General features: G+C 39.9%; 1 protein-coding gene across 2 annotated transcripts in view; it reads right to left on the minus strand.

Annotated features, from left to right (window-relative positions):
- The window catches only part of SNAP91 (synaptosome associated protein 91), a 68,888-nt gene that overhangs the window by 19,522 nt on the left and 23,425 nt on the right, over window positions 1–25,941 (minus strand). Inside the window, exons 5-15 of one of the 2 annotated variants that reach the window (XM_083730166.1) lie at window positions 25,467–25,569; window positions 23,274–23,367; window positions 22,515–22,626; window positions 21,067–21,173; window positions 20,294–20,335; window positions 12,232–12,302; window positions 8,979–9,006; window positions 5,491–5,600; window positions 4,872–4,975; window positions 932–946; window positions 575–760 (exon numbers count right to left, since the gene is read on the minus strand). In XM_083730166.1, coding sequence (XP_083586292.1) covers window positions 575–760; window positions 932–946; window positions 4,872–4,975; window positions 5,491–5,600; window positions 8,979–9,006; window positions 12,232–12,302; window positions 20,294–20,335; window positions 21,067–21,173; window positions 22,515–22,626; window positions 23,274–23,367; window positions 25,467–25,569 — 972 coding nt within the window. Of the gene's footprint in view, window positions 1–574; window positions 761–931; window positions 1,156–4,871; window positions 4,976–5,490; window positions 5,601–8,978; window positions 9,007–12,231; window positions 12,303–20,293; window positions 20,336–21,066; window positions 21,174–22,514; window positions 22,627–23,273; window positions 23,368–25,466; window positions 25,570–25,941 lie in introns of those variants that run through there. The other variant, XR_014561909.1, reaches the window with a different exon arrangement.

The following is a 25,941-nucleotide window of genomic DNA, read 5'->3' on the forward strand; positions in this document are numbered from 1 at the left end:
CAGCTGCTGCTACTGTGTCAACAGCGGGTCTGTGGTAGAGTCCCAAACATGGAAAGCTTGTGCAATCTCCACAATGAGCTTAATAGTAACTAGTTTCAGTGTTATCACTTCCCTTTCTCTCCCCAAGCATTATTTCACAGCAGCTACAGGCTGCTACCAAGGGAGCTTTCCTCCCATAGCAGTAGCAGCTTCAGAGGTGGGGTGATTTTTGTCACAGCATGGAGAAAAGGGTTGAATCCCACTCCTCTGTGGCAGGGTCTTCCTACCTCCCATGGCTATTTGCAGAGAGAGCTATATAAGCAACTTAATATTGTGTGTTTGTCATCCCTTGGCCCAACTTCAAGTTTCCATGGTGATCACTCCCAAAAGCAACCTTGCCTTTGGAAAACTTAATATGCAAATTGGGCTATCCTGAAGCTTCCAGGTATAAGTATTACATTTTGTCAGTTCTGCAGCGAATCTATGAAAATCAATTGGTTTCAACAATGTTTTCTCATTCTCTCTCTTTTTTTTAGAGAGAGAGAGAGGGAGAGAGGGAGGGAGAGGGAGGAAAAATCTCAGTGACGAAACTAACCTCCAAAGAGATCCACTTCAGCAGAAGTAGGAGCAGCGGCAGCTGTAGATGTAGCAGAAGCAGGTGCTATTTCAGTAGTAGTAGTAGTAGTAGCAGCAGCAGCTGCAGCAGCTGGAGTGGGCTCTGTTGCAAACGGATCTGAAATCTGCGGCTCAGAACTAACACCGGAAAGCCCAGCCAGACCGTCTACAAGTCCATATATGAAGATCAAACGGAAATAGTGAGCAGAAGAGAGAGAAAGAGAGAAGGGGAAAACAAACTAACACTACATTGCAAAAAAGAGTGAAATGGCAGGACTAGGCTAATTGTGTAATAACAATTTGGAGGAACTGGGGTTAGAAATCAAGCATTACTCACCCTCTCCCAAGAGGTCTGCAGCATTGTCCATTAGAAGATAGCAATGTAAAGAAATAAGAGTTAATAATAACTGCCAGGGCCAACATGCATGCTATCCAGAAGTCATTCTCTGCCAGCGTGGGACTATTTCAAATCAACAGGACGCTGCTCTAACTCCAGACATGCCACAGGTACCTTGCATATGGTTTTATAGGATGCAGTCTGCTTTCTTTTTTCCAAAGCTCCTAAAAACAAAGACTTAAGTGGCCGAGACTTCTCTGAAACCATTTCTACCACAGCTTCATCCAACCACATTTCATCTTTAAAAATAATCTGGACTCATCTGATGCATCACCCCCCATGTACCATTTCATTTTTCAACACCCTTGGGAAGATGAATACCACTTCACCCAACTACAGTACATTCGAAGAGTCCATGATGAAATGACACAAAAGTGTTACTATCCAACAGGCAGCAAAGGTTGATGGGTGCAAGTACTGATCAAGCCAAGTGCAACATATATAAAATAATTATTGAAAGAGTACAGTTCAGGCCTGTCCCGTCCCTGCTCTGCCCCTCCCCCCAAAGAAAGCATCTCTTCCTGACTTGCAAACCCAGGCTTTTAAGTCACAATCTTTTAGATACCAGAGTTAGCTTTGAAAGACTCAAATTGGAAATGACCCTTCCCGTCTAAATGGACAAAAGCAGACAGCTAGGTTTATTGTTCTTGGCTATAGCTCATGGTTAATGAGCAAAGAGTTAAAGAACAAGCCCTGGATTTTTAGAACTTGCTCAGTCAAACTCTGACTCAGTAAGCCATGTCATAGAAATGATGCAAATGTAAGAAAAAGTAGGCAATACAGATGTTTCCTCGTACCACTAACTATTCCGCAGTCTGAGTAAGCAGTGATGCACTAGGAAATGTAGTACTCTCTGGTTTTTTGTTGGATTCCAGCTCCTATCAACCCCAGCCAGCAAACAGAAGAAAACATGCTGCTGACCAAACATGTCTCTTCTCTCTGCATCAGAGGCACAGAGAAGAAAGCTTAACAAGAGGTCACAACAATAGGTGCTCCACTGTAAGACAGACTGCAGTCTAGGTGTGTATTATCTGCCATGTGCATCACTGAAACTCTGCTTTCCAATTCCACACAAGAAAAAACAACCTTGAACCCTTGGTGACCACAATGCATATCTGCTGTGCTGCACTGGGCATACAAAGCCATAAAGTGTGCAGCCTTGACTTTGGGTGTAGATTAAACCTGGGAGAAGTTGTTTCACTTTAAATTTTCCTCTTAGGCAGCATGCCTCTCTTTCTCCAACAACTCCCCCAGTGCCCCTATAAGAGGCTCTCTCAACCTTTTGGAGCAGATTTTGGGGGCACAGGGGAAATGAAGAGGTGAACAGTGCAAGGCGATGCTCCACCGTGAAGTGGACCTTCCCTTACACAAGTGGATGGACGCAATAATCTGCTAGCCAGTTTATCACCATGACAAGAATGCCAGCTTTTAATTTATAGGTATCACTAGAAACCACTTTCATGTTTCAGACCTAAAATTCCAGTTAGAAGCAACGACGACAACAAAAAAGAGCTTTGTAGCACCTTAAAAGGCTGATTTATTATGCTACCAGCTTTCATGGACTGAAGTCCACTTCATCAGCTAAATGAGATTGATTAGATTTCTGCTCTATACTGATAAATGGTGCCTTCCATCTAGACAACAACTTCCAGAGAGGGACCAGGTTTAGTCTGAAGCAAACCCTAATCTACAAAAGCTTATGCTATAATTAATTGTTAAGCATTTTTAAAAGTTGCTACAAGACTCTTGGTAGTTTTTGCTGCAAGTAGACGAACATGGCTGCTGTTCTGGAAGTCATTAAGAAGCAGCATGAGCATAGCTCAAATAAACACAATTTATATTTCAATTCACATAGTTGAACAAGACACTCCCTGCCCAGCAATAAATTGGCTGTATTATAAATCTACACTCCTTTAAGGTGATACCTAAGTTCTGCATCTCCTGCCTGTTTTGGGTGCTCATATAGCCCAAGGTTTAATATTCTCAGTAGGTGTAAGAAGGTTTTCTGAGTTCTGGCAGCCTCCACTGTGGTTCCAGAGTACTGCATATTTAATGACAATTTAAGGCATTCGGGGTTTAAATGTCACATTCCTTCTACAGAAGGAGAGAATTAAAGCTCAACATAGCTAGGGATATAGTGCTCTTGTTATAGGGCAAGTCACACGTAAAATGAGAACACATTTCGGGATCCGCGTTTTATTACACTAATGGCTATGCCGAGATCAGCAGAAATAGAGACCCACCTTGGATTCAACCACACTCATTCGCTGTACATTTGCCAAAATGAAAGCTTTCAAAACATGGTTTTCTTTGTGAAACAGGATTCACTATGGAATAATGAAAACTTTGAACAGATAGGCTGAATCCAGACCTCCTAGTCTGAGCTTTCTCAACGTTCCTTGTTAAAATGAAAACAAAATCAAGTGGTTTTTTGGGGGTGGTTTTTTTTTGGGGGGGCAGATTTTTAATATCCCATAGACCTTACCATGCAAATGCTGCTGCTATAGTGTTCTTTAAAAAGAAAAGAAAAAAGCTACAGAAAACAGTAGTGAATGCTTCTCTCAAATGGTGACACTATCCATATACATTTCCAAAGGACCTATTGGTTCTAAAAAATGGTTCGAGATACAGTGAGAACATCTAGCACTATTTCAGGATTTCTTTTATAAGCAACAATCCATGTAGAAGGATGACCACACGCCCTTACCAGGGTATCATGTGCAGGTGCAGACCTAATGGATTCAATGCCAAGTGATGTCATAAGACACCCACTGGCATGAGAAACCTCTTCCTACACCTGTTACCCATTGGTGGCAAAAGTCTTTTACCTATCAATACCCCGCCCAATTGGCCACTACTAATATTTCTATGTGCCACGTGATCCACCTGGGACAGGTCAAACACAGAAGCTTTGGGAGCTACATCCCTCTCCCCCAACACTCTGACATGCAATATCAAACTAGAAACCTGAAGGAACAGCAAGTGACTGGTGTTCATCCAAGGGGTTGGAAAATTAATGTGGCCTTCTGCCCACTCTTAAAATAGTAAGGTTTGGTTTGTTAAACGCCACCACACACAACATATAGCCCTTGTGCTGGCTAGTTCCAAGAAGGATTCTTGTCACTTATTAAGGGAGGAGGGGAGTGAGTCAAGGCCCTTTTCCAGATACTCCAAAATCTTTCCTAGTAATCAGTGGCTCAGCATTCCCCCCCCCCCCGCCCCAGAATAACAGTTCTGACAGGTTTCCAGTGCTGCACGCCATGAAAGCAGAACGGATCCATGTCATGCTAGATCATGGTTTAACATGGTATCCAGGAGCTGCAGCAAGTCGTAGGCTTGTGTGCTCTCCCATCCTGCGCATGCAAGACAATGACATTGGCAACATTTACTTCCTTTAAAGCTGGCTTGTTGTTGCCCGAAAATCCAAGATTATGGTTTACACCAGCCTTCCCCAAGCTAGTGCCCTCCAGATGTTGTTGGACTACAAATCCCATCACTCCTGGCCTATGACCACACTGATTGGGGGAACCAGGTTAGGAAAGGTTGCTTTACACTATGGTCATTTTAAGAAAACCAGTTTCACAACCAATGCTCTGAAGCAACTGACCAGAAAATAATGAGTTAGTGGTGCATTGTGATCCCAGGTTCCCATGCTATGACAATCCAACACTGAAGGAAACTGAAGGAAATGCTTCTCCTTCTAGCTGTGTGAGAAGAAGTGGAGCGGGGTGTGTGTGCAAGGCTCCTTACAGCTTATGCACAGTTTTGTAAACCATGGTTTAGTGTGATGTAGGAACACAGCCAGAGTGCAGTCAATGCTCAGGGGTCAAGGATTATTCTAAAAGGAGTTTTCAGAGCTCTGTGTTCAGAAAGTTTTTACCTCCCCATGAAGTTGCTCCAGCAGAAGCTGCTGAAGCTGCTTGCGCAGTAGAAGATGTAACGTCTGGCAGAAGGTCTAGAAGATCACTGGAGGGTTTGGAAGCACTGTTGCAGAAATAAGATAGAAAAGAATTTTAGGATGAAAGCTGTAGTTTTGAAATGGTGTACTAGTCTTGTGAAGACTTCGCTATCCCTCTGTCCTGATCAGTGCCTTGTGGAACTAGAAGCAAGACATTGGGAGATAGCACTGCATGTGTGCGTGTGTCAGACGCATGCATTAAGAGTTGTGCACACTCATACTTTGGGTACTATGAAATAGCTTGCCCAGAATGAGCTTAAGATGGTCTTTCCAACAGTGTGAAAGAAGTAGAGAACTTATAAAATACAGGCAATGACCAATCTATCTGCATCCAATTGGCTCATGACCATGCATGCGCACATCTCCGCAACCCGGAAGTTGGTGGAAAAGGGGCCAGAACAGGAAAGAGCACTCCACTGACATGTTGGTTGTTGCCTGTATATATCAAAAAAGACAACTTTACCCATATCATCACTCTTTAAACACAACTTTTAAAGATAAAAATAAATGAGTATGTATTTTTATTTGTTGCTTAACTAACCTGACTGGAGCTGCTGTAGATGATGTTGCAAAGAGATCAACTGGAGGAGATGTATCAATACTTTTTGCCGGGGTGGAATTGGGAGACGTAACAGTTGTGGCTGGAGAAGACTGGACAAGAAAAATTCATAAGTACACAACATGCACTTAATTTTTCAGCAGCTGCTATCTTAAAAGCATCTTTAGTATTTTAATGTAAAAAAAGAGGTCAACAGTGTAGTCCTGTGCAGGTCTGCTCAGAAGTAAACCCAATGAAGTTCAATGGGGCTTACTACTAGGTAAGCGTGAATAGGCTTGCAGCGTAACGTGATTAAATCCCCTCCCAATAAAGAGGTCCATCTCAAACTTTCACTTCCTCTATCATTAGCCCATAAAGAGGAATCATAAGCATGTGTTAAAAAGACAAGTGTCAAATTCAGTAGATACAGAAGTTACTTTAACTAATAGCAAGTTAAAAGGCCTTTGAATTTTAGGTCTCTAGTTCACAGTGGCTCAATATTATCTGGGGATCAGTGGCTAAGCAAGATCTCAGATTTCACTGCCATGACAGAAGCTGGAAGCCTGCCAACATCCATCTAGGAAAAGATCCCATCAGCGTATCTTCAAGGCAATGGTGTTCCTCTGCTGCTGAAGGCCACGGGTAAAATCTTTTCCCCCACCCCCTTCCATGTACTCAAGTGTTGTTGTTTTTTCTAAGAGACTTTGTATATCTTCAGTCTAGGAGGAACTTAAGATATGGCCTCCAGACACTAGGCACCCTATTTGATGGCTTAGAAATTATTTTTTAAAAAAAACAACCAACAACAATAGCTTCAACAGAGGCAGAGGAAACTAAACTCCCACTTCAATCCTTGCCGGAAAACGCCATTATTTTCCAGGTTCACATTTAGAATGTGACAACTGCATTCATCTGATATGAAACTGTGCCCTTATCAAATAGTTCTGCAGACAAAACTGTTATAAGTATAAAAAACAACTTGACAATTCTGAGACTTGGAATAGTTTGTTCTTTGTGTTCAGGTGTATGGTTTCAGAGAATAGGGCTTTTGACACCAGAATTTAGAAAGAAACATAAAGGCAGGATTTGCATGATGTATGAAATAGAACCTAATCTATAACTGTTCCAGTTGCAACATTTCTAGGTAAGATAAATGACTGTGCTGTAAATTGGTAATAAAACCTACTCAGAAGGGAGAGGCAGGTCTAGACTTAATCCTGAGATCCAACCTGAACCTGGTGCAAGATTGTCATAGCCTTCTAGAACAGGGATCTCAGCTATTCACAGTAAACCATAATTAATACTTTACTGTGCACAAACCAATCACACCCTTTTCACTCCTTTCCACTAGTGCTGAGTAGAAACAAATCATGATCCAACTTAACAGCAGAGGTTGTAGTTTGTTTTGCTCAAATATGTCACAATAGGTAAACGAAGAAGAAGAAGAAGAGTTTGGATTTGATATCCCGCCTTTCACTCCCTTTAAGGAGTCTCAAAGCGGCTAACATGCTCCTTTCCCTTCCTCCCCCACAACAAACACTCTGTGAGGTGAGTGGGGCTGAGAGACTTCAAGGAAGTGTGACTGGCCCAAGGTCACCCAGCAGCTGCATGTGGAGGAGCGGAGACGCGAACCCGGTTACCCAAGATTACGAGACTACCGCTCTTAACCACTACACCACACTGGCTCTCAAACGGTGGACACAAACTGTTTTCTGGGGAGCAAAATAGACACAATCCATGGATAAAATGCAAAAGCAAAAGCAAAGGAACACAATGTTTCTTCCCGGTGCTAGCAAAGCAGAGCTAAGTGGGCACAATTAGCTAGCTTATGAATGATAAAATTATTAAGTATAGTTTACTGCAATGTCCTCATTGCACCCAATCTGTGGTTTAAATGGGAAGCTGTCCTAGAAATCCAACATATTCACATTTACTTTTTAGAAGAGGAAATGTCCTATAAATGAGTGGATTAGTAAAAAGGGAGTGTAAGGGGAGTTGAATCTCAGCAGTATTCTTGCAACTTTTTAAACACCATGATATGAAAAGGCCCAACAAATAAAAGTAAGTTCAAGAGGACGTCAGTGCAGGGCAACAAGCAAAACCAAGGGAGTTATCAAAGGCAAGAAACCTTCCCTTAAATAATGATCACCTGTCCAAAAGAGAACGCAAAGAGTACGAAGTCTAAAACAAACATACAGAGAAAGAATATCTTGCCAGAAGTATTAAGACAAAATAATAAAAATGGCTTTAAACAGAAGAAGGTAAGTAACCAGGGATGTAGATGACAATGGTATGAAAGTTCTACTAGAAAAGGATAGGGAGATTGAAGAGAAGCTGAATGAATTGTTTGCACTGGTCTTCAGTGTACCAGTTGTTGGGGAGTTTATAGCTATTCCTGAACTGTTTCTCTCAGGTGTGGATTCTCAAAAACAGAGTGAAACAAGTGACAAGAGGATGAAGATTTAGGGCTAACTGACAAATTTAAAAATACAGTGGTACCTCGGGTTACATACGCTTCAGGTTACATACGCTTCAGGTTACAGACTCTGCTAACCCAGAAATAGTGCTTCAGAACTTTGCTTCAGGATAAGAACAGAAATTGTGCTCCGGTGGTGTGGCAGCAGCAGGAGGCCCAATTAGCTAAAGTGGTGCTTCAGGTTAAGAACGGTTTCAGGTAAAGTACGGACCTCCGGAACAAATTAAGTACTTAACCCGAGGTACCACTGTAACATGTTACCAGGTCTGGCAAACAATGGAAGGTTCTTTAAAGGCTCAGATGCGAAGCTGCTGAACTGCCCAACAACAACAAAAATGTACAAACTGTCACTAAAATGAGCTTTCTAATACCAGAGGATGCTATAATAGCCATTCTAATTCCAGTTTTAAATAAGGGATGAGGAACATAAAAAGTTACAGGGTCATTAACTGGGTAGATTGGTAGCAAGAATTATTAGCATGACTTACAAAAGGGGTAGCCAACCCAATTTCCTTCAGATGTCCCTGGGCCCACTCAGTTCTTATCATCCCTGGACATTGTCCATGCTGGCTGGGGCTGATAAGAGTTGGAGCCCAACAACATTTATTTATAAAAATATTTAAACACTGCTATATTGTTGTGTTTGATTTTATTGTTTTAGTTCTCTAGAAGCCACCTCAAGTATATATATTTGAGACAGAAAGGTAGAATATAAATTATAGTAAATAAATACAAAACACCAATTTTGCAAATACCTATAAAAGCACCTGATTTTCCTTTACCACATGATCCAAATAAATGTGTAAATAGAGTCACTACTTAAGTTTGTGGGAAAGAGAGAAGATGCAGCTATAAACGTCTGGGTTTGATTACTCATTCATGTAAAACCCTCCTGCACACAGAATTAGCACATCAATCAAGATACAGTTGGGCTTCTAACAAATCTTTTACATTTCTTAAACACTTGTGTTAAGAGAGTAACTCTATCTAGCTATTATAACATGAAAATGTTTACCTTGCCCAAGGGTGAAGGAGCGCCAGAGCTAGAAGAATTAATGTAAGAAAATTTTTGAATGCAATACACTAGGAATATCTTAAGCAGACTTGCAGGCTGGAGTATAATGCCACAGTCTATAGCAAAGAACAATAATACCTTCTACTCTAAAAGCTTAGGAATTAAATGAAAATTCAGGTCTGTAAAACTTTAGTTGAAGATTGGTTAATACTCTCCCTGAATATCAAATGCAGTCAATGAAATGTACAAAGAGATGCCATGACTCAGTGGTTAAGCACATTTCCTCTTCATATAGAAAGTCCCAGTTTCCTTCAGTTAAAGAATCACATCTGCATACTTTTAAAGCACACAGCTTTCTCCCAAAGAATCTTGGGAACTGTAGTTTAACCCTCACAGTGTTAAATTCCCAGCAATCCATAACAAACTACAGTCCCCAGAGTCCTTTGAGGGGGTGGAAATGTGTTTTGAATGTGCTTTAAACATACAGCATGTATGGAGCCTCAGATAGCAGTGACAAAACCTCTACCTGACCTTTTATGGGGCCACTAGGTGTCAAAGGAAACAATAATGGGCAACATGGGCTATTGATCTGCCTCTGTAAATAAGGTGGCAGCTTCTTATGTTTCAATACTACTTAGGAAATACAGTGGTACCTCGGGTTACATACGCTTCAGGTTACAGACTCCACTAACCCAGAAATAGTGCTTCAGGTTAAGAACTTTGCTTCAGGATAGGAACAGAAATCGTGCTACGGCAGCGTGGCGGCAGCAGGAGGCCCCATTAGCTAAAGTGGTGCTTCAGGTTAGAACAGACCTCCGGAACGAATTAAGTACTTAACCCGAGGTAGCACTGTATATATTTTAAAAAACCTTTTTAGTATAACTGAGGTTGCTTGTTTGCATATTACTCTATGCAGCTACATTGCTAAAGCAGACACAAAAATGTAATAGGAGTTGTTTTGATCATTAACGTGGGATATGTCAGACACCTTAATGGGATTTCCTGCAAAATTTCTATTGATTGTTCACCTGAGCAAATTCTCCAAATTAATCTAAGCAGCATTTATCAGAAACTCATTAAAAACCAGAACCATCAGCCCAGTGAAGACTTTAGCTGAATGGTATAAAAGGTAAAGGTACCCCCTGACCGTTAGGTCCAGTTGCGGACAACTCTGGGGTTGCGCGCTCATCTCGCTCTATAGGCCGAGGAAGCTGGCGTTTGTCCAAAGATAGCTTCTGGGTCATGTGGCCAGCATGACTAAGCTGCTTCTGGCAAACCAGAGCAGCACACGTAAACACCGTTTACCTTCCCGCCAGAGAGGTACCTATTTATCTATTTGCACTTTGACGTGCTTTCAAACTGCTAGGTGGGCAGGAGCTGGGACTGAGCAACGGGAGCTCACCCTGTCATGGGGATTCGAACCACCGACCTTCTGATCGGCAAGTCCTAGGCTCTGTGGTTTAGACCACAGTGCCATCTGCGTCCCAGCTGAATGGTATATGCCTAGTTAAATCAAATTTGCATTAGCTAAATTCAATGTTATTGACATTGATATTTTGAATCAAAAGGTAACTTAAATTTTAACAAAAGTTACCCACTCTGTTAAAACTTAAATTTTAACAAAAGTTACCCACTCTGTTAAAAAAGAAATAGTTTTTCATACTTTTTCATTTCCAGTAAGAACACATAAGAGTCAACATTTTATAAAATAATGTGTATTCCTAATTCAGTCTGCCCTTCTCATTTTATAAAATGTGTGTTCCTAATTCAGTCTGCCCTTCTCAACTAAAACTGAACCCACACCAGTCTACAAGACTGAATTGAAATACATAATTTACTACCTTTTAGTTCAGAAATGCATTTTAAATTATGAAAATCAAAGTGTTTCTTTCCGTTTCAAAGTGTAATTCATAGGCATTTCATTTTTGAACACAGTTCTAGGTCTGTATCACAGAATTAAAGTTAAGCAAGGCCTATCGCTTCACTAAGAGATGCTAGAAGAGACACATGCTGTAGAATATATACATGCATAACATTAGTGTGTATATTTACTTACCCCTCACTAAGTTGCAAAACAGCCATGTACATAAACAAAACAAAAGGGAGGCACATGTAAAGAAACATTTGTTAATTACAGCTTAATTAACAGCTTGATAAACAAATAGCCTAGATATGTGTTTGGTCAAGACACTAGGAAACTGTTACTGAACATGCATGGTATACATACAGCTGAGAAATATTAATATGCTTAGTAATTGTTACTTATTTATTACATTTATATCCCATCTTTCCTCTAAGAAGCTCAAGGTGGCAGACATGGCTCTCGCCCTCCCCCTTCCCCATTTTATCCTAACAAGTCTTGTGAGGCACAGCAAGCTTCACAGTTGAGCAAGGACTTGAAGCTTGGTATCCATTATCCTCATCCAACACATGTAATGCCTGTGGCAAACATGCATCCTGACCCTAAGCATGTACATTGAGAAGCCCTACTGAATTCAACTGAACTTACTCCAAAATTTGCGTAGGGTTGTAATCTAAATCAAGTAACTATAATCTTTAACTGGACTGTATTATGCTTGCATGATGAAATTCAGAACGTCCTGCTGAAACACTGTGCAATACGACACATCAGGAGTACATACTGGAGACCCGTCTTTTCAATTTAGGACATGGATAGCATAATTTTTGGGTGGCTGCTAAGAGGAAGGTGCCAAAAAACGGAGAATAATTTCCATTACATTTGTGTAGCTTACAATTTATGCTGGGAACCGCCCTGGGATCTATGGATGAAGGGTGGTATACAAATTTAATACATAATAATAATTCTTTAGACAAAAGGGTATTTGTGTGTATCTATATATCTTCCTATATAAATTAAAAGGTAAGGTAGTCACATGAATTGCAGAGTGAGAACAGAACAACAGGCCATCCGGGAAGACGAGTGAGTGGTGAGTTACAGTGGAAGAGACAAAACAAGCCAGGGCAGCTCCTCAGCAACTGCCCTGCTCTGCTGCCACAGTTTTATGTTGGAGCTATCCTAACATCCTATAACCCCAAATCTAAATAAAGCAAGCATGGGCAGGTCTTATGCTCTGTTTGCTAGGCTGGGGTGCTCTCTTATGAGGAAGAACTAGGTGCTGGTTTTGGTGCAGTCTGAATATAACAAGGGTATTTAGGTACAGATAACCGAGCTGATAGGATTAGAGTTGTAGTGTAACAACTTCACATACAGCTCTATCACCTTTCTGCATACCTGTTTCCAGGTTTCTTTCCTTCCAAACTGTTTAGATGTTGTTCAAGAGTCTCCATAAGACTACTGGGAGCCTAAGATAGATAAGGAAAACAACTTACTCATTTAAAACTAAAGAGCAGCAGCTTGGGAAGTCCAACATGAACTCAATCTCTTCTCGGAACTAGTCATAACCAGTTACATGCATTTACATGCCATCATCTTAATTCCAAAACACAGCTTTGAGAAAGGAACACCACTTCCATGCTGCTATTGAAACTATTATTCTTTGGTTACATTGAATATTGTTTTTATTATTAGTCAGAAAACGAAAGTATGAGTCATCGTGCATTAGAAATGAACAACAGCACAGGCATTCACAGGTCAAAGTTGCCAATAAATCTAAAATACTTGCATGCATAACTAGAGTTTCTGCATTCAACCTAATTAGCTTAACCAATTTTTTCCTGTCCTCCACACAAGTAGAACTGTAACATAGGTCAGAACTACATATTACAAAAATGGACAGAAAGTGCAGCTGCTCCCTGTCTTTAATCTCTTGTTTCTGTAACATTAATAAAATGCATGAAATGTTGTCATCATGCCACAGCTCTCCCAACATTGACCAGTGAAATGAGAGAGGGATTCACAGTGCAATAACACACATTAGGCTGTATTAGACATTATCAAGAGATGGCAGGTGTTTTGTCTCTGCTATAAATACTGTGTTGTAGGTCCAAATATTTCCCAGAAGTAGTACATAATTATTTTTTCCAGACCAGAAACCAGGCTGCTTCTTCTTGTTTTGTTTTTTTTTTTTAAAAAAAGGCTGGGAATATAGTATTTTACATTCTAAACTGAAGTTTAAAAAATGAGATAGAAGTTTAACACAAGTATTAGTTCTGCAGTTACAGAATAATGCAGTTTGATTGATTTCCCCCCTTTGATTCCTCCATTATTATTTTTAAGAGAGAGTTCCCAACATGCTCTTGCTGTTGTTACAATGAGAAAGGAAAGGTAAGTACAGTAAGAATGACTAACAGTGTCCTTAGCTCCTCCAGGATAAAAATAGTGCCTAGATAAGCAGATTTCCACAAAGTCACTGATGAAAGAAGAAAACTTCAGAGGTACAGAAGTGGATGCAAGCCATATTTTATCAAGATTACCGGTTCATCAATTGTATAGTCTTTAAATGGGGACTTTTCATTATCACCACTGTTTTTCAGATCACATAGAACTCTGGTCAGCAACACCTAAGGGGTTTTTTTACATACATAAAATAGATTTACACAGAAATTAAGCAGGTTACCTGGAACAATGTGCAAAAACATGCTGTTTGGACTATATTAGCAATGCATAGAGCCCTAAATCCTTTGAGATTAACAGTCTTAACCCTAAACAGAGGCTTCTACAATAGAAGAAGAAGAAGAAGAAGAAGAAGAAGAAGAAGAAGAGGAGTTGTTTGGATTTGATATCCCGCCTTTCACTCCCTTTAAGGAGTCTCAAAGCGGCTAACATTCTCCTTTCCCTTCCTCCCCCACAACAAACACTCTGTGAGGTGAGTGGGGCTGAGAGACTTCAGAGAAGTGTGACTGGCCCAAGGTCACCCAGCAGCTGCATGTGGAGGAGCGGAGACGCGAACCCGGTTCCCCAGATTACGAGACTACTGCTCTTAACCACTACACCACACTGGCTCTATATAACAGATGAACTGTTTCACAGGGCAGTGCTTTAGTTTATAAGCAGTTGCCCAAACCTCAAAAGTCAACTTCAAATGTTGCTAAAAGAGAAAGCATTAGATATATATGTTAACAAATTTAGCATCTTACTTGCTTCTAATCTGTAATAGCACATTTACTTGAATGTAATATGCACTTTTTTTTGGCCAAATTATGTTGTGAAAATTAGGGTGCACATTATACCATATTTTTCCAAGTATAAGGAAAAGGCTAGGTTTTTTCCTAAAAAATAATGTCAAAAATTCGGGGGCGTCTTATACTCTGGACCATCTCCCCCCATTTTCTTAAATCCAAGTCCCTAAAAATAGGGGGCGTCTTATGCATGGGGCATCTTATAGACAGAAAAATACAGTATTTGATGGTGCATTAGATTCGATTGAAAGCCTGAAAAACACTGCTGGCACAGCAAATACTTTTTTGGTTTCAAGGTTTTGAAAACTGAAGTGTGCATTAGATTCACATAAATACGGTGTGTGAAGCAGTGCTATTGGTTCGGGCTTTCCTGGGTTGTAGATAATTTTTTTTTAAGAATCAAAGGGCAAGAGTGAGGATGATACAGCTGGCTTAGGAACACTAACAGCCCAGGCTAATTCTAGAAAAAAAACAACCCATGTAACTCTCTTCTGCTCTTAGCAAAGGACATATCCATAAGATTCTTATTATAATATGTGAAATTAATGGGGCTTACACTAAAGGTGCAGATCTCATCTCTTAGTGCACTAATGACAGCCTTCTCTAAAATGGTTTTTAGAATATAAACTCCACTTAGAATGCATTGTAGTAATAACACTCCATGTCCTGCATAGTACTAATGATACCAAGTACTTATCTCAAATAAAGTACTTGATAGCAAGAACAAATCCTCCTCTTAGCGATAGAGTTAATTAGTATTTCTAGCCACCACCATAAACTGCAAATGTAGTTAATGGAGCAAGGAACATCTTTAGGATGTTGAGTACACAGCCACGAAATGTGTTCCACATCTCACTAAATACAACGAATTAATATGCAGTCACCCAGAAGGCGGCATGATTTAAATCAAGTCTCCTCATTTATCTATTTTCCAAACAAGCATGCAGATTGACTGTTGCTATAAACAATTAAAGTATGTCAATTTGCAATTACACTAGGCCTTTATACTACCTAGGAACATATTCCAAAACTTTATAATCTCCCTGACAATGCAGTATGGGCAAGCAGCTAAGAAAGAAGGGTGAAACCAGATTTTATGAATAGGCATAATGTTAATTGCCTTTGGAGTTCCCAATTATGGAAGTTTATTGTTTATTGAAACCAAGGAAAAGTAACCATGGCCAACAACCTTGTTTAAACATGGTTTGTTTGGTCACATCATTGCACAAACTCACCAAGCTACAGAAGTACAAGGCAAGACCAGCTAGAAAACAAAACAAGTTCTGGAGGAACAAACTGTTGCTTGTTTGCTTATCTGTGATATGACCACTCATGGTTGACTGAATAAACTATGACTAAAGCAAGCCTTGGCTTATAATTATCTGAAAAACAGCAAATGTTTTCAGACAGAAGTGATTTTAAGAGACTGTCATTATAGCCTTTGTATTATGTTCAAATGTAGTGTCACCCTTTTAAAGGGGCCCCTTAAAACTTTTAAATGGTTTTTCAATTTAAAAATATTAATATAAATGAAGAAACAAGGTCATTTTAAGTGGTGAAAATAAAGTTTCAAGAACTGGATCAATAAAATCAGTTGACTGTCAAAAGACTAAGCAAGGTGTCAACACAAGCCTCCTTATGGAAGACATTTCAGAGACTGGGCACATGTTCTCTTGCATTCCAACATACTGAACTTCACACACTGGGTGAGGGGAATAATGAACAGGACCTCAGCTTCTGAACAGAATGCCAGAGTAGGTTCAGAGCACCAAAGAATGTGGCCCGTAACATTTCTGAAGCCAGACCATTTCAGCCTTAAAAGGTTAAGATCAGTTTTTGAATTTGAGCCCAGAAACAAGCTGGTAGCTTGTGCAGCTCAATCACTGATGGTGATGACTAAAAAATAATAATAGATTCTTATCCACTGTTTTTCACATTGAAAATCCCATCCACTCTCTTTAATTTGGCTCTCTTTCAATTTTACTCTCACTGGCTTCTCCACTTGCACTCCTCTGCCATAGCTCAGCACTACTCAAGGAAAGATAATGTCAAGACAAGAAAATGCAAGCTGGGTGGCTATACTTCATAAAAATGTACACCAGGAATCTGAGCAAAACCATTGAAGATTAACCCTTTGAATACTTGTGAGAGCCATGTAACTTACCGATAATGTAACTATCAATAACGACTCACAAAGAGCAGCTAAATATAATTTCCCTATATCCAGGCTCAGTTAGCTACTGACTAGAACTGAAGGTGGTGCTGTCCCTATCTTGACTAGCATAGAGGCACCAACTTATATTAACCCCCACAATAATTCTCATTGGACTTTGCCATATGACTAGGCCATTTGCATATTTTCTGTTTTATGAAAGCACACATCACCTGGGCATGTGTAGGAAGAAAACACCATAGAGGAAAAATTAAATCAGGTAAGTAGGTTCAGGGGTTAGTCCTCATCTGCAGGTGCAGTATTGTAAACAACAACATCATCATCAATCTATAAATTAAACAATGCTAAGCAAGAGACCTTTGGTATGAAGGAAGACAGTCTCAAGGTATTCCTTATGCTGAGCTATATTTAAAGTTCCCTCCACCCCCGGATATTAAAATAGCTTTTCTGTAAAAAAACACAAGCTTCAGCAGAAAAAAGCATATATATTTTTTACTCTTTTTATCTCTTACTCTGCCATATCATACACTGTTTCAATGAGGCTGGGGATTAGCCAACATATTGCTTTTCTTCAGAGGAGACACACTGGTGTGTGCAATAAAATATTTGAATTGATCATGCTCCAAAGAGCATGATCAACTTGTAAGCTCTCTTATTAGTAAATCCTCAAAAAGTTAACAAGAATGGAAAACCAACAGCATTCCAGCACCCCTAACTGAACTGTCATGAGTTTTATTAAGGCAATCTTCCAAAGGGCTGCAAGAGCCTACAGAAGCACAGGAATGCTTATTGAACAATGAAGGAGAGTCCACCACCTTCCGAAGGAGTCCATTCCACTGTCAAACAGCTCTTACTGTCAGAAAGTTCTTCCTTATGTAGTTGGAATCTCATTTCTTGTAACTTGAAGCCATTGGTTTGGGTCCTAGCCTCCGGAGAAGCAGAAAACAAGCTTGCTCCATCCTCTGCATCCTGTCACACTGCACCTTCCTAAATTGTGGTGCCCAGAACTGGACACAGTACTCCAGGTGTGGTCTGACAAATACTAGAATACAGTGGTTCCATTGATCAGGACATTATCCTTCTATTAAGGATAGCAGCCTAGAATAGCATTAGCTTTTTTCGCTGCTGCATCACACTGTTGACTCATGTTAAACCTGTGGCCTACAAGACCCCTAGATCCTTTTCACATGTACTACTGGCAAGCTGGTTATTCCTGCCTAAATGTAGAGCCTTACATTTGTCCCTTTTGAAATTCATTTTGCTAGTTTGGACCAGCTTTCCAATCTGTTATGGTCATATTGAATCCCAGTTCTGCCTTCTGTGGCATTAGCTACCCCTCCCAGTTTGGTGTCATCCAAGTTGTTTATATTTTTTTTTTTATAATAATTTTTTATTGTTTTTACAAAACAAAAAAAGCAGGGAACAAGGGTATAGGAAAAACAAACAAATCACAAACAAATACATAAAACATGACTTCCCCATACCTCCCCTTCTCTGCATCATTATTTTATAATGTGTCAGCAACCCTTCAGTCAATTTCTCTATATATTCTCATTAAGTTTCCCTCTTTAATTTACGATTTACAGCTGTAGTTCTTTGTTTCTAGCCTCTCGACATCTTAACCGTCCAATATTTTACAATAGTTCTTAAGGTATACTTTAAATTTTCTCCAATCTTCCTCCACCGCCTCCTTCCTCTGGTCACGGATTCTGCCGGTCATCTCTGCCAATCCCATATATTCGATCACCTTCGTCTGCCATTCCTCCAGAGTGGGTAGTTCTTGCATCTTCCAATACTTTGCTAAAAGAATTCTTGCTGCCGTGGTTGCATACATAAAGAAAGTCTTATCCTTCTTCGGTACCAATTGGCCCACCATGCCCAGAAGAAAAGCCTCTGGTTTCTTTGAAAACGTCCATTTAAGGACTTTCTTAATTTCATTATAGATCATTTCCCAGTAGGCCTTAATTTTTGGGCAGGTCCACCAAAGGTGATAGAAGGTTCCTTCAGCTTCCTTACATTTCCAACATTTGTTATTGGGCAAATGATAGATCTTAGCAAGCTTGACTGGAGTCATGTACCACCTGTAAATCATTTTCATAATATTTTCTTTCAAAGCAGTACATGCTGTGAATTTCAAACCGGTGGTCCATAACTGTTCCCAGTCAGCAAACATAATGTCATGACCAACATCTTGTGCCCATTTAATCATAGCTGATTTTACCGTTTCATCCTGTACATTCCATTTCAGCAGCAGGTTATACATTCTAGATACATTCTACAAATTCTGGACAAGATGGAGTGTTTCAAGAGGTGGCAAAAAGTTATATCTAAATTTGTCTGGCAGGGCAAAAAGCCCAGAATTAAGTTTAAGATCTTAACAGACGCAAAAGATAGAGGGGGGTTTGCCCTGCCGGACTTGAGGCTCTACTATGAGGCAGCAGCTTTCTGCTGGTTAAAACAATGGCTACTTCTTGAGGACACAGACATCTTAGATCTAGAAGGTTATGATAATAACCTCGGCTGGCATGCGTATCTGTGGTATGACAAGGTGAAAGTGCATAAGAGTTTTAAAAACCATATGGTACGGAAGGCATTGTATAATGTCTGGATCAGGTACAAAGATTTAATGGAAAATAAAACCCCCAGATGGTTATCACCAATGGAAGCAAAAGCAGTTAAAAAACTTAACATGGACTCAAATTGGTTAAAATATGATGAAATGTTAGAAAAGGATGGAGAAAAGTTTAAATTAAAGAGCTATGAAAAATTAAAACATAGAGTTAGAGATTGGCTACATTACCACCAAATAAATGAAGTGTTTAAGCTGGACAGGAAAGTAGGATTCCAGAGTGAAAAGTCAAAGCTAGAAACGGAACTGTTAGAACCCAATACATCCAAGTTGTTTATAAAGACATTGAACAACAACAGATCCAGAACAGAACCCTGAAGCACCCCACTTGTCACTTTTTTCCAGGATGATGAGGAACCATTAGTGAGCACTCTTTGGGTTCGCTGAGTTAACCAGATATGAATCTAGCCCACATTTTATCAGCTTCTCCACAAGAATGTCATGGAGGACTGTGTCAAAAGCCTTACAGAAATTAAGACATACTAAGTCCATGGCATTCCCCTGATCCATCCAACTTGTAACTATCAAAAAAAGAAATGAGATTCATCTGGCATGACTTATTTTTGAGAAATCCATGCTGGGTCTTTGTAATCACAGCACCCTGTTCTAACAGACCAACTGTTGAATTATCTGGGAGGTCAACTAACAGAGGTCATGCTGCTGTGCAGTTGAAGGTAAAGCAATCTCATTTATATGCAAGAGTCTTAATGATTAATCTCAAGGATAGGGATGCCACAATAATGTTTTTAAGTGTTCGATCCCTTGATTACATTTCTGTGTAACGACTTAGCAGCATACTTCCTAGGCCTTTAAAATGTGGTCCACATGTATTCTCACATAAATGTTTGCAGCAATTCTGTAAGGCAAGCCAATGTTACTCCACATTACAGATGGGAGCTGAGAGATAGGCTTTCCTGTGGTCATCCAGGGAACAGAGATTTAACTCAAATTCTTGACCAGTACACTAGCTCTCTGGCTTCTGGTAATTTATCACCTTATCTTTAGTCGTATTATGGCAGCCCTAAACTTGTCTCTTGTCTAGAGACAAAAGGTAACCTAGTGAAAGTGATGTCATGGACTAGGTCAAAGCATGGATTCAGTACTTAAGAATTTCCTCTCCCAGATGCATTACTCACACTCTCAGCTTCTGGGATCAATCTGCACCTCTGGAAGGGAGAAGAAACATGCAGTCTTTTCATTGCTTATCTCTTAATTAAATGTGGCCTTAAAAATGAAGTCCTCTTCTGGGAACAAAAAGCGGATTGACATCTGTCAAAATAGTTGCTGTTTTCAGGAGGCATATGCTGATGTTTAAAATAAGAGTAACGCCATTAGGTTGCATGCTAAATGAACAGAAGTCATTTTTGCTATCGTTAAACCAACTGCCAAGCTAAATATAATTTAGGAACTTACTTGTGTAAGATCAGGAATGTCTCCTTTATCAATTCCAATTTGCTGTGGACAATGAAAAAACAATAATTCAGAAATGTTCTTTTGTTTATGCTTAACAAGTCCAGAAATACTAAATTGCTCAATTTGACTACTGCATCTGAACTGTGATTTTAACTCACTTTGAAGCTCCATTTGTAATATCCACATCCAGGTGCTTTAAAATTAATGCATATTTGTAGAAATAGGCAATACATTCATTGTCCTACAGAACAACAACTCTGGATGGAGAACTTCTCTCAAACACAGATGGATGCAGCAAAACGTTTGTGCACAGAGCTGGTCCCAGGCTGTGTCCTTCTGACCCGCTCCATGCATAAAAATGAATGCCTCAAATTGAAGAACTCATATTTATTTAAAGGTGGGTTTTCCCTAACTTGGGATACTTCTGTCAGAAAGATACTGATGCAGCAGCTATTCCCACCAGCAGGCTGCTGGTCTACTACTATCATCTTAACTGGTATAACATGAATATACTGTAGTAGAAGGCCAAAGCAGAGACTAATGTTATTTTATTTGCATTTTGGTGACATCCTGAACAACTAACACTTTCCACAAAATTCAATAAATGTCAAAGAAATTTTACACAATGTAGTTTATTTATGGACGTGGCGTTTGATCTAAACACATACAAAGAGTGTGTCTGAACAACAACTCAAGTAGATAATTGTGGGGGGAATCACATGCCTAGATGGCAACCATAACAACCAACATGCCACAGTGGAAGATTCACTTACCTCTGCAACTTTGAGGAATTCTGATACTCTTGTCATTCTAGTCAGAAACCGCTTGTAAATCTCAAGAGCATCTTTGCACTGTCCCTTCTTCATTTCAAAGAATTTCTCTGGAATAAATGACATATTCATTTTTAATCCACAAAACTTTTACATTATTGATACCAGGTCTTCATCTGCAGATGTATTATTGCACAAGCAGAAAAGCACTTCTGCATATGCTCAGCAGCCCTGCTCAATTCCTTGGCTTTCCCTGTCCTGCTGCAGACTTTCCATGCCCAATCTCTCACTGTTCCTGAACTCCATGCACCGCTACCGAGAAGGCCCTCTGCCTGGTTCCCTGTAACTTGGCCTCTCGCAGTGAGGGAACCGCCAGAAGGCCCTTGGAGCTGGACCTCAGTGTCCAGGCAGAACGATGGGGGAGGAGACGCTCCTTCAGATATACTGGACCGAGGCCGTTTAGGGCTTTAAAGGTCAGCACCAACACTTTGAATTGTGCTCGGAAACGTACTGGGAGCCAATGTAGGTCTTTCAAGACCGGTGTTATATGGTCTCGGCGGCCGCTCCCAGTCACCAGTCTAGCTACCGCATTCTGGATTAGTTGTAGTTTCTGGGTCACCTTCAAAGGTAGTCCCACGTAGAGCGCATTGCAGTAGTCCAAGCGGGAGATAACCAGAGCATGTACGACTCTGGTGAGACAGTCTGCAGGCAGATAGGGTCTCAGCTTACATACCAGATGGAGCTGGTAAACAGCTGCCCTGGATACAGATTTGACCTGTGCCTCCATGGACAGCTGTGAGTCCAAAATGACTCCCAGGCTGCGCACCTGGTCCTTCAGGGGCACAGTTACCCCATTCAGGACCAGGGAATCCTCCACACCTGCCCGCCTCCTGTCCCCCAAAAACAGTACTTCTGTCTTGTCAGGATTCAACCTCAATCTGTTAGCTGCCATCCATCCTCCAACCACTTCCAGACACTCACACAGGACCTTCACCGCCTTCACTGATTCTGATTTAAAAGAGAGGTAGAGCTGGGTATCATCTGCATACTGATGAACACCCAGCCCAAACCTCCTGATGAGACCAGCAGCTATGACTAACTGCTGCTTTGGATCCAAGTTTGCTGAAGCTATGAGAGGGGCAATGAGAGAAACACTTGGGGGTTTCCAAGTGAAAATATGTATTGATAAACCATATTTCTTAAAGACACTAGCCTCTGCTGTTCCCAAAGGAAACACAACGCTGGGTATGTGCCTGGAACCCCTGGAATCTTGCAACGCTTTTGGAATTTGGGGGTGGTGTGTAATAATATAGAAAAGAACACAGCTGAATGTGAGAGAATCATGCTCTTGGAAAATAAGATGGCTTCTTCCTCTCTTAACAAGACTAAGCTGCAGAACTACTATTCTCTTGGAGCAATGTAATGTTAAAAACATGCTACAAGTTACTTACCTAACAAGTTAATAACTCCATCATTGTAACAAGCGAAAAGCTTGATGAGATCTTTGAACAGAAGCATAAATGCAGCATTTATAACACCATTTGTCAGCTCATTTGGATGAACCTACATAAAAATTAGAACCCATGGTTGTTAATTGTGATTTGAAATGTTGGAGCTATGTCATATCTTAGAACAAAGTTAAATACTATTGAATATGTACATTGCTCAGGCGAACGCAGGACTGAAGTCTGTTTCATGCATATAAACAGAATATACAAATTATGTGTGAAAATCCAGACAAATCTGAAGCAAATTTAAAGTACCAAGGTTCATCTCATTTCAAGGGAACAACAGGAGCTGGCGAAAAACTTCATTTCTGCCTCTCAGAAATATCCAAATTCTATCTCTCTCAACTGTTGGAAAATACAATGATGCAAAAGGGAAAATGCACCGACAAACAATCCTCAGCATGATCTTGCACAACTGTGAACAATGCACACTTTGTGTGTATGTACGTGTATGTGCTGCTAGTGATTGGAAGACCAAGTTTTGTTATGGACCTTCAGTTAAATGCAAAAATGTTACTCAGTACGGTTCAATTCACAATTTTCTGCCACATTCTTTCTGCACCTTGGAGAAGTTTGCCAAAAGAAATAAGAAGTTAGTACAAGTTCATAAGGTTTGAAGTTATATTATGTTTCTACAGTGACCTAAAGTGGGAAGTGTTTTCCTTTTATCATAAAAGAATTTAGAAAACTGTAAATACATACATCAAATTCAAGAAGTGCATCTATTTGTCCTTGTAATATTGGCATACTCTTCAGTAATTTTTCTGGAACCATTGTCCTCATTACACCCTCCGCCCTGGAAGAAAAAAAATCAAGCTACAACCCAAAAAATCTCATTGGCGTTATTTGGTAACTAATAACAAAATTAAAGCTTTACAGCAGGGTTTCCAAAACTTGGGTCTCCAGCTGTTTTTGGACTACAACTCCCATCATCCGTAGCTAGCAGGACCAGTGGTCAGGGATGAAGGGAATGTAGTCAAAAAAAAGCTGGAGATCCAAGCTTCGGGTTTCCCTGCTTTAGAGTGAAGACTGAGATTCAAATTAAAGTGGATAGTATTTCATTCTAGGAAAAGGTTTAATTAGGAGGCACCTTATTATAGAATGAGAGAAACATGTAGTACTGAAAAAAGATGGCAGGGTAGGAAAAATGATCCTGATTTTGGTCATCAAACCCTGCTTCTATAGACAAATAGTAGCTCCAATATTTCTCTGATAGTACTTGCTTTTCCACAAAGCACACTCCAATGTCTTAACTACTTACCTGAAGTACTGAAGATTCATTAAGGTCAAACCTTTACATCACTGATTAAATCAAGCATGCACTGTGTTTTACACTGTAATTTCACTCTGTGGAGAATAATGCACTATTTTTAAATATTCACTTAATCCACAGATAATGGGAAAAGATGCAGTACAGCGGAACATCCAACCATGTACAGATGCTCTGTGTTTCAGAACATGGTGTTGTTGTTTTTTAAAAAAATGCTTATATTTTCTCTCTATTGCATTAAACATTTATTTGAAGATACATTCTTTATGTGCCATAAAAGGATTCTGCACTTCCAGATATAATGGGGAAGGGAAAAGCAAAGTGCCTGTAGGGTTCACACAAATTATGTGAGCCCTGTAAGGTTGCCCCATAATGAATTCTGGAATATTTTAAGCCATATAGTATTGGTCCCTTTTCTACTTTCAACAGGCATCACATTCTGTTTAACTCCTTGAATTATCTTTGGGGACTCAGGCTAGAACAAGGGGATCATTACAGGATAATAAGGATAATAAGGATAATACAGGATAATAATAAAAACACACTGCCTGGTAGCTTTGCAACAACCAATACAAACTTGGACTAAGGGCCATACGTAACATGTATGGCTGCTGCTGAAAGGAGCAAACTCACATTTCTACCTCCTCTCTACAGTATTAATATACCAGCAGGACACATAATGAGACTAGAGATGAGACAAGGTCACTAAAGGCATAGAAGCAGTGTAGACAATTTGGGCCATATTCAGTGATGTGCCTCCATTGGTGCAACAGACTTCTATGTATGCAACAGAGCTTCCTCTTCCTCTCCTAATCCCTACAGCCTCATGCATGCCTTCAAAATTAGCTTTGGACGACACCCTAGAGCAGATTTCGAGAGCAGCAAAGGAAACAAATGCTCCATTGTGCTAGCAGAGCTACATGTATAGAACACTAGATACAAACCTTCATTTTTAGCCCAGTTTATTCTACAAGGTTAAAATACAGAATGTTCCATATAAAGGAAGCCCCAACTATACTAGGACAACCACAAAATTTCTTCTCATGTTCAGTTGCATTTGGAAATCAAATAAACCCACAACAGTATTCATTTATGCAGCAGCTTTCCCATTTTCAAATACTTTTACCAGTAATATGTGTATGGTTTATAAATAGATACAAAACAGATTGTGATCCAGCAGAGGCATCCACTTATGTTAAGATAATGGGAAGTGATCTTCTTACATTCCTCCTTTCCCCTTGACTTATTCTGGAGATTCCTCCAACCCTCCAGGAAATATTTTCTGGGGGCTGAAGTGGGAAGGAGGAACTAGAGAAAATCAGTTCCTCTTTTCTTAAGCCAGTGGATATCCCTGCAATATATAAAGCAACCACTGTAGAACAGAAGCACTAGATTTCACCCGCTGATCAGAAGTAGAAATAGTCTCTCCCCCTCCGCTTCAGATCCTACAGCAGATTTCCAAAAACTAAAAAAACCTACTTGCATACCAGTACACTCACTATATACATTCTAGTGCTATAATTTCATTATTAAATCACTTTCAGCAATAGTAGCAGTTAAAGCAACATATATTGCAACCAACAATACTTGTAGGAACCATCAGTATTTATATTAGATAAGCTTACCCTTTCTTCACTCTTGCAAAATCAAATGCCATTTGCCGGTAGGAAAATGCTTTTTCATTCAAGTATCTACTGTAGCGCCTGATAAACGTGGACATGTCATATCCTAGCAAGGAAGAAAATATGTCATAATTTTTTGATTTTTAAAAAAAATCCTTTTAATCTTTTACAAATGGATTGAGAGAGGTTGCAAATGCTATATCTTTAACTCAATGATTTATTTTATTAAACGATGACACCCTGATGGATTTCAGTGACATTCTGTAAAATAATTCATCTCACTTAAACCTACGTAAGAGAATCCCTACATGTACCTGCCTAGCTATATATGTAGGTGCCAAGAGTTATATGACAAGCAAAGTACAGTAAGCCTGCAATTTACACACATTTAACTTCTGCACATTCAGCTTTACTTGTGTGTCAAAAAATATATTTAAAAATTAAGAAGGGGGCAGAGTTCTGGGAACAATGAATTTGG

The sequence above is a fragment of the Podarcis gaigeae genome (assembly GCF_964106915.1).
Source record: "Podarcis gaigeae genome assembly, chromosome: 3".
Classification (NCBI taxonomy): domain Eukaryota; kingdom Metazoa; phylum Chordata; class Lepidosauria; order Squamata; family Lacertidae; genus Podarcis; species Podarcis gaigeae.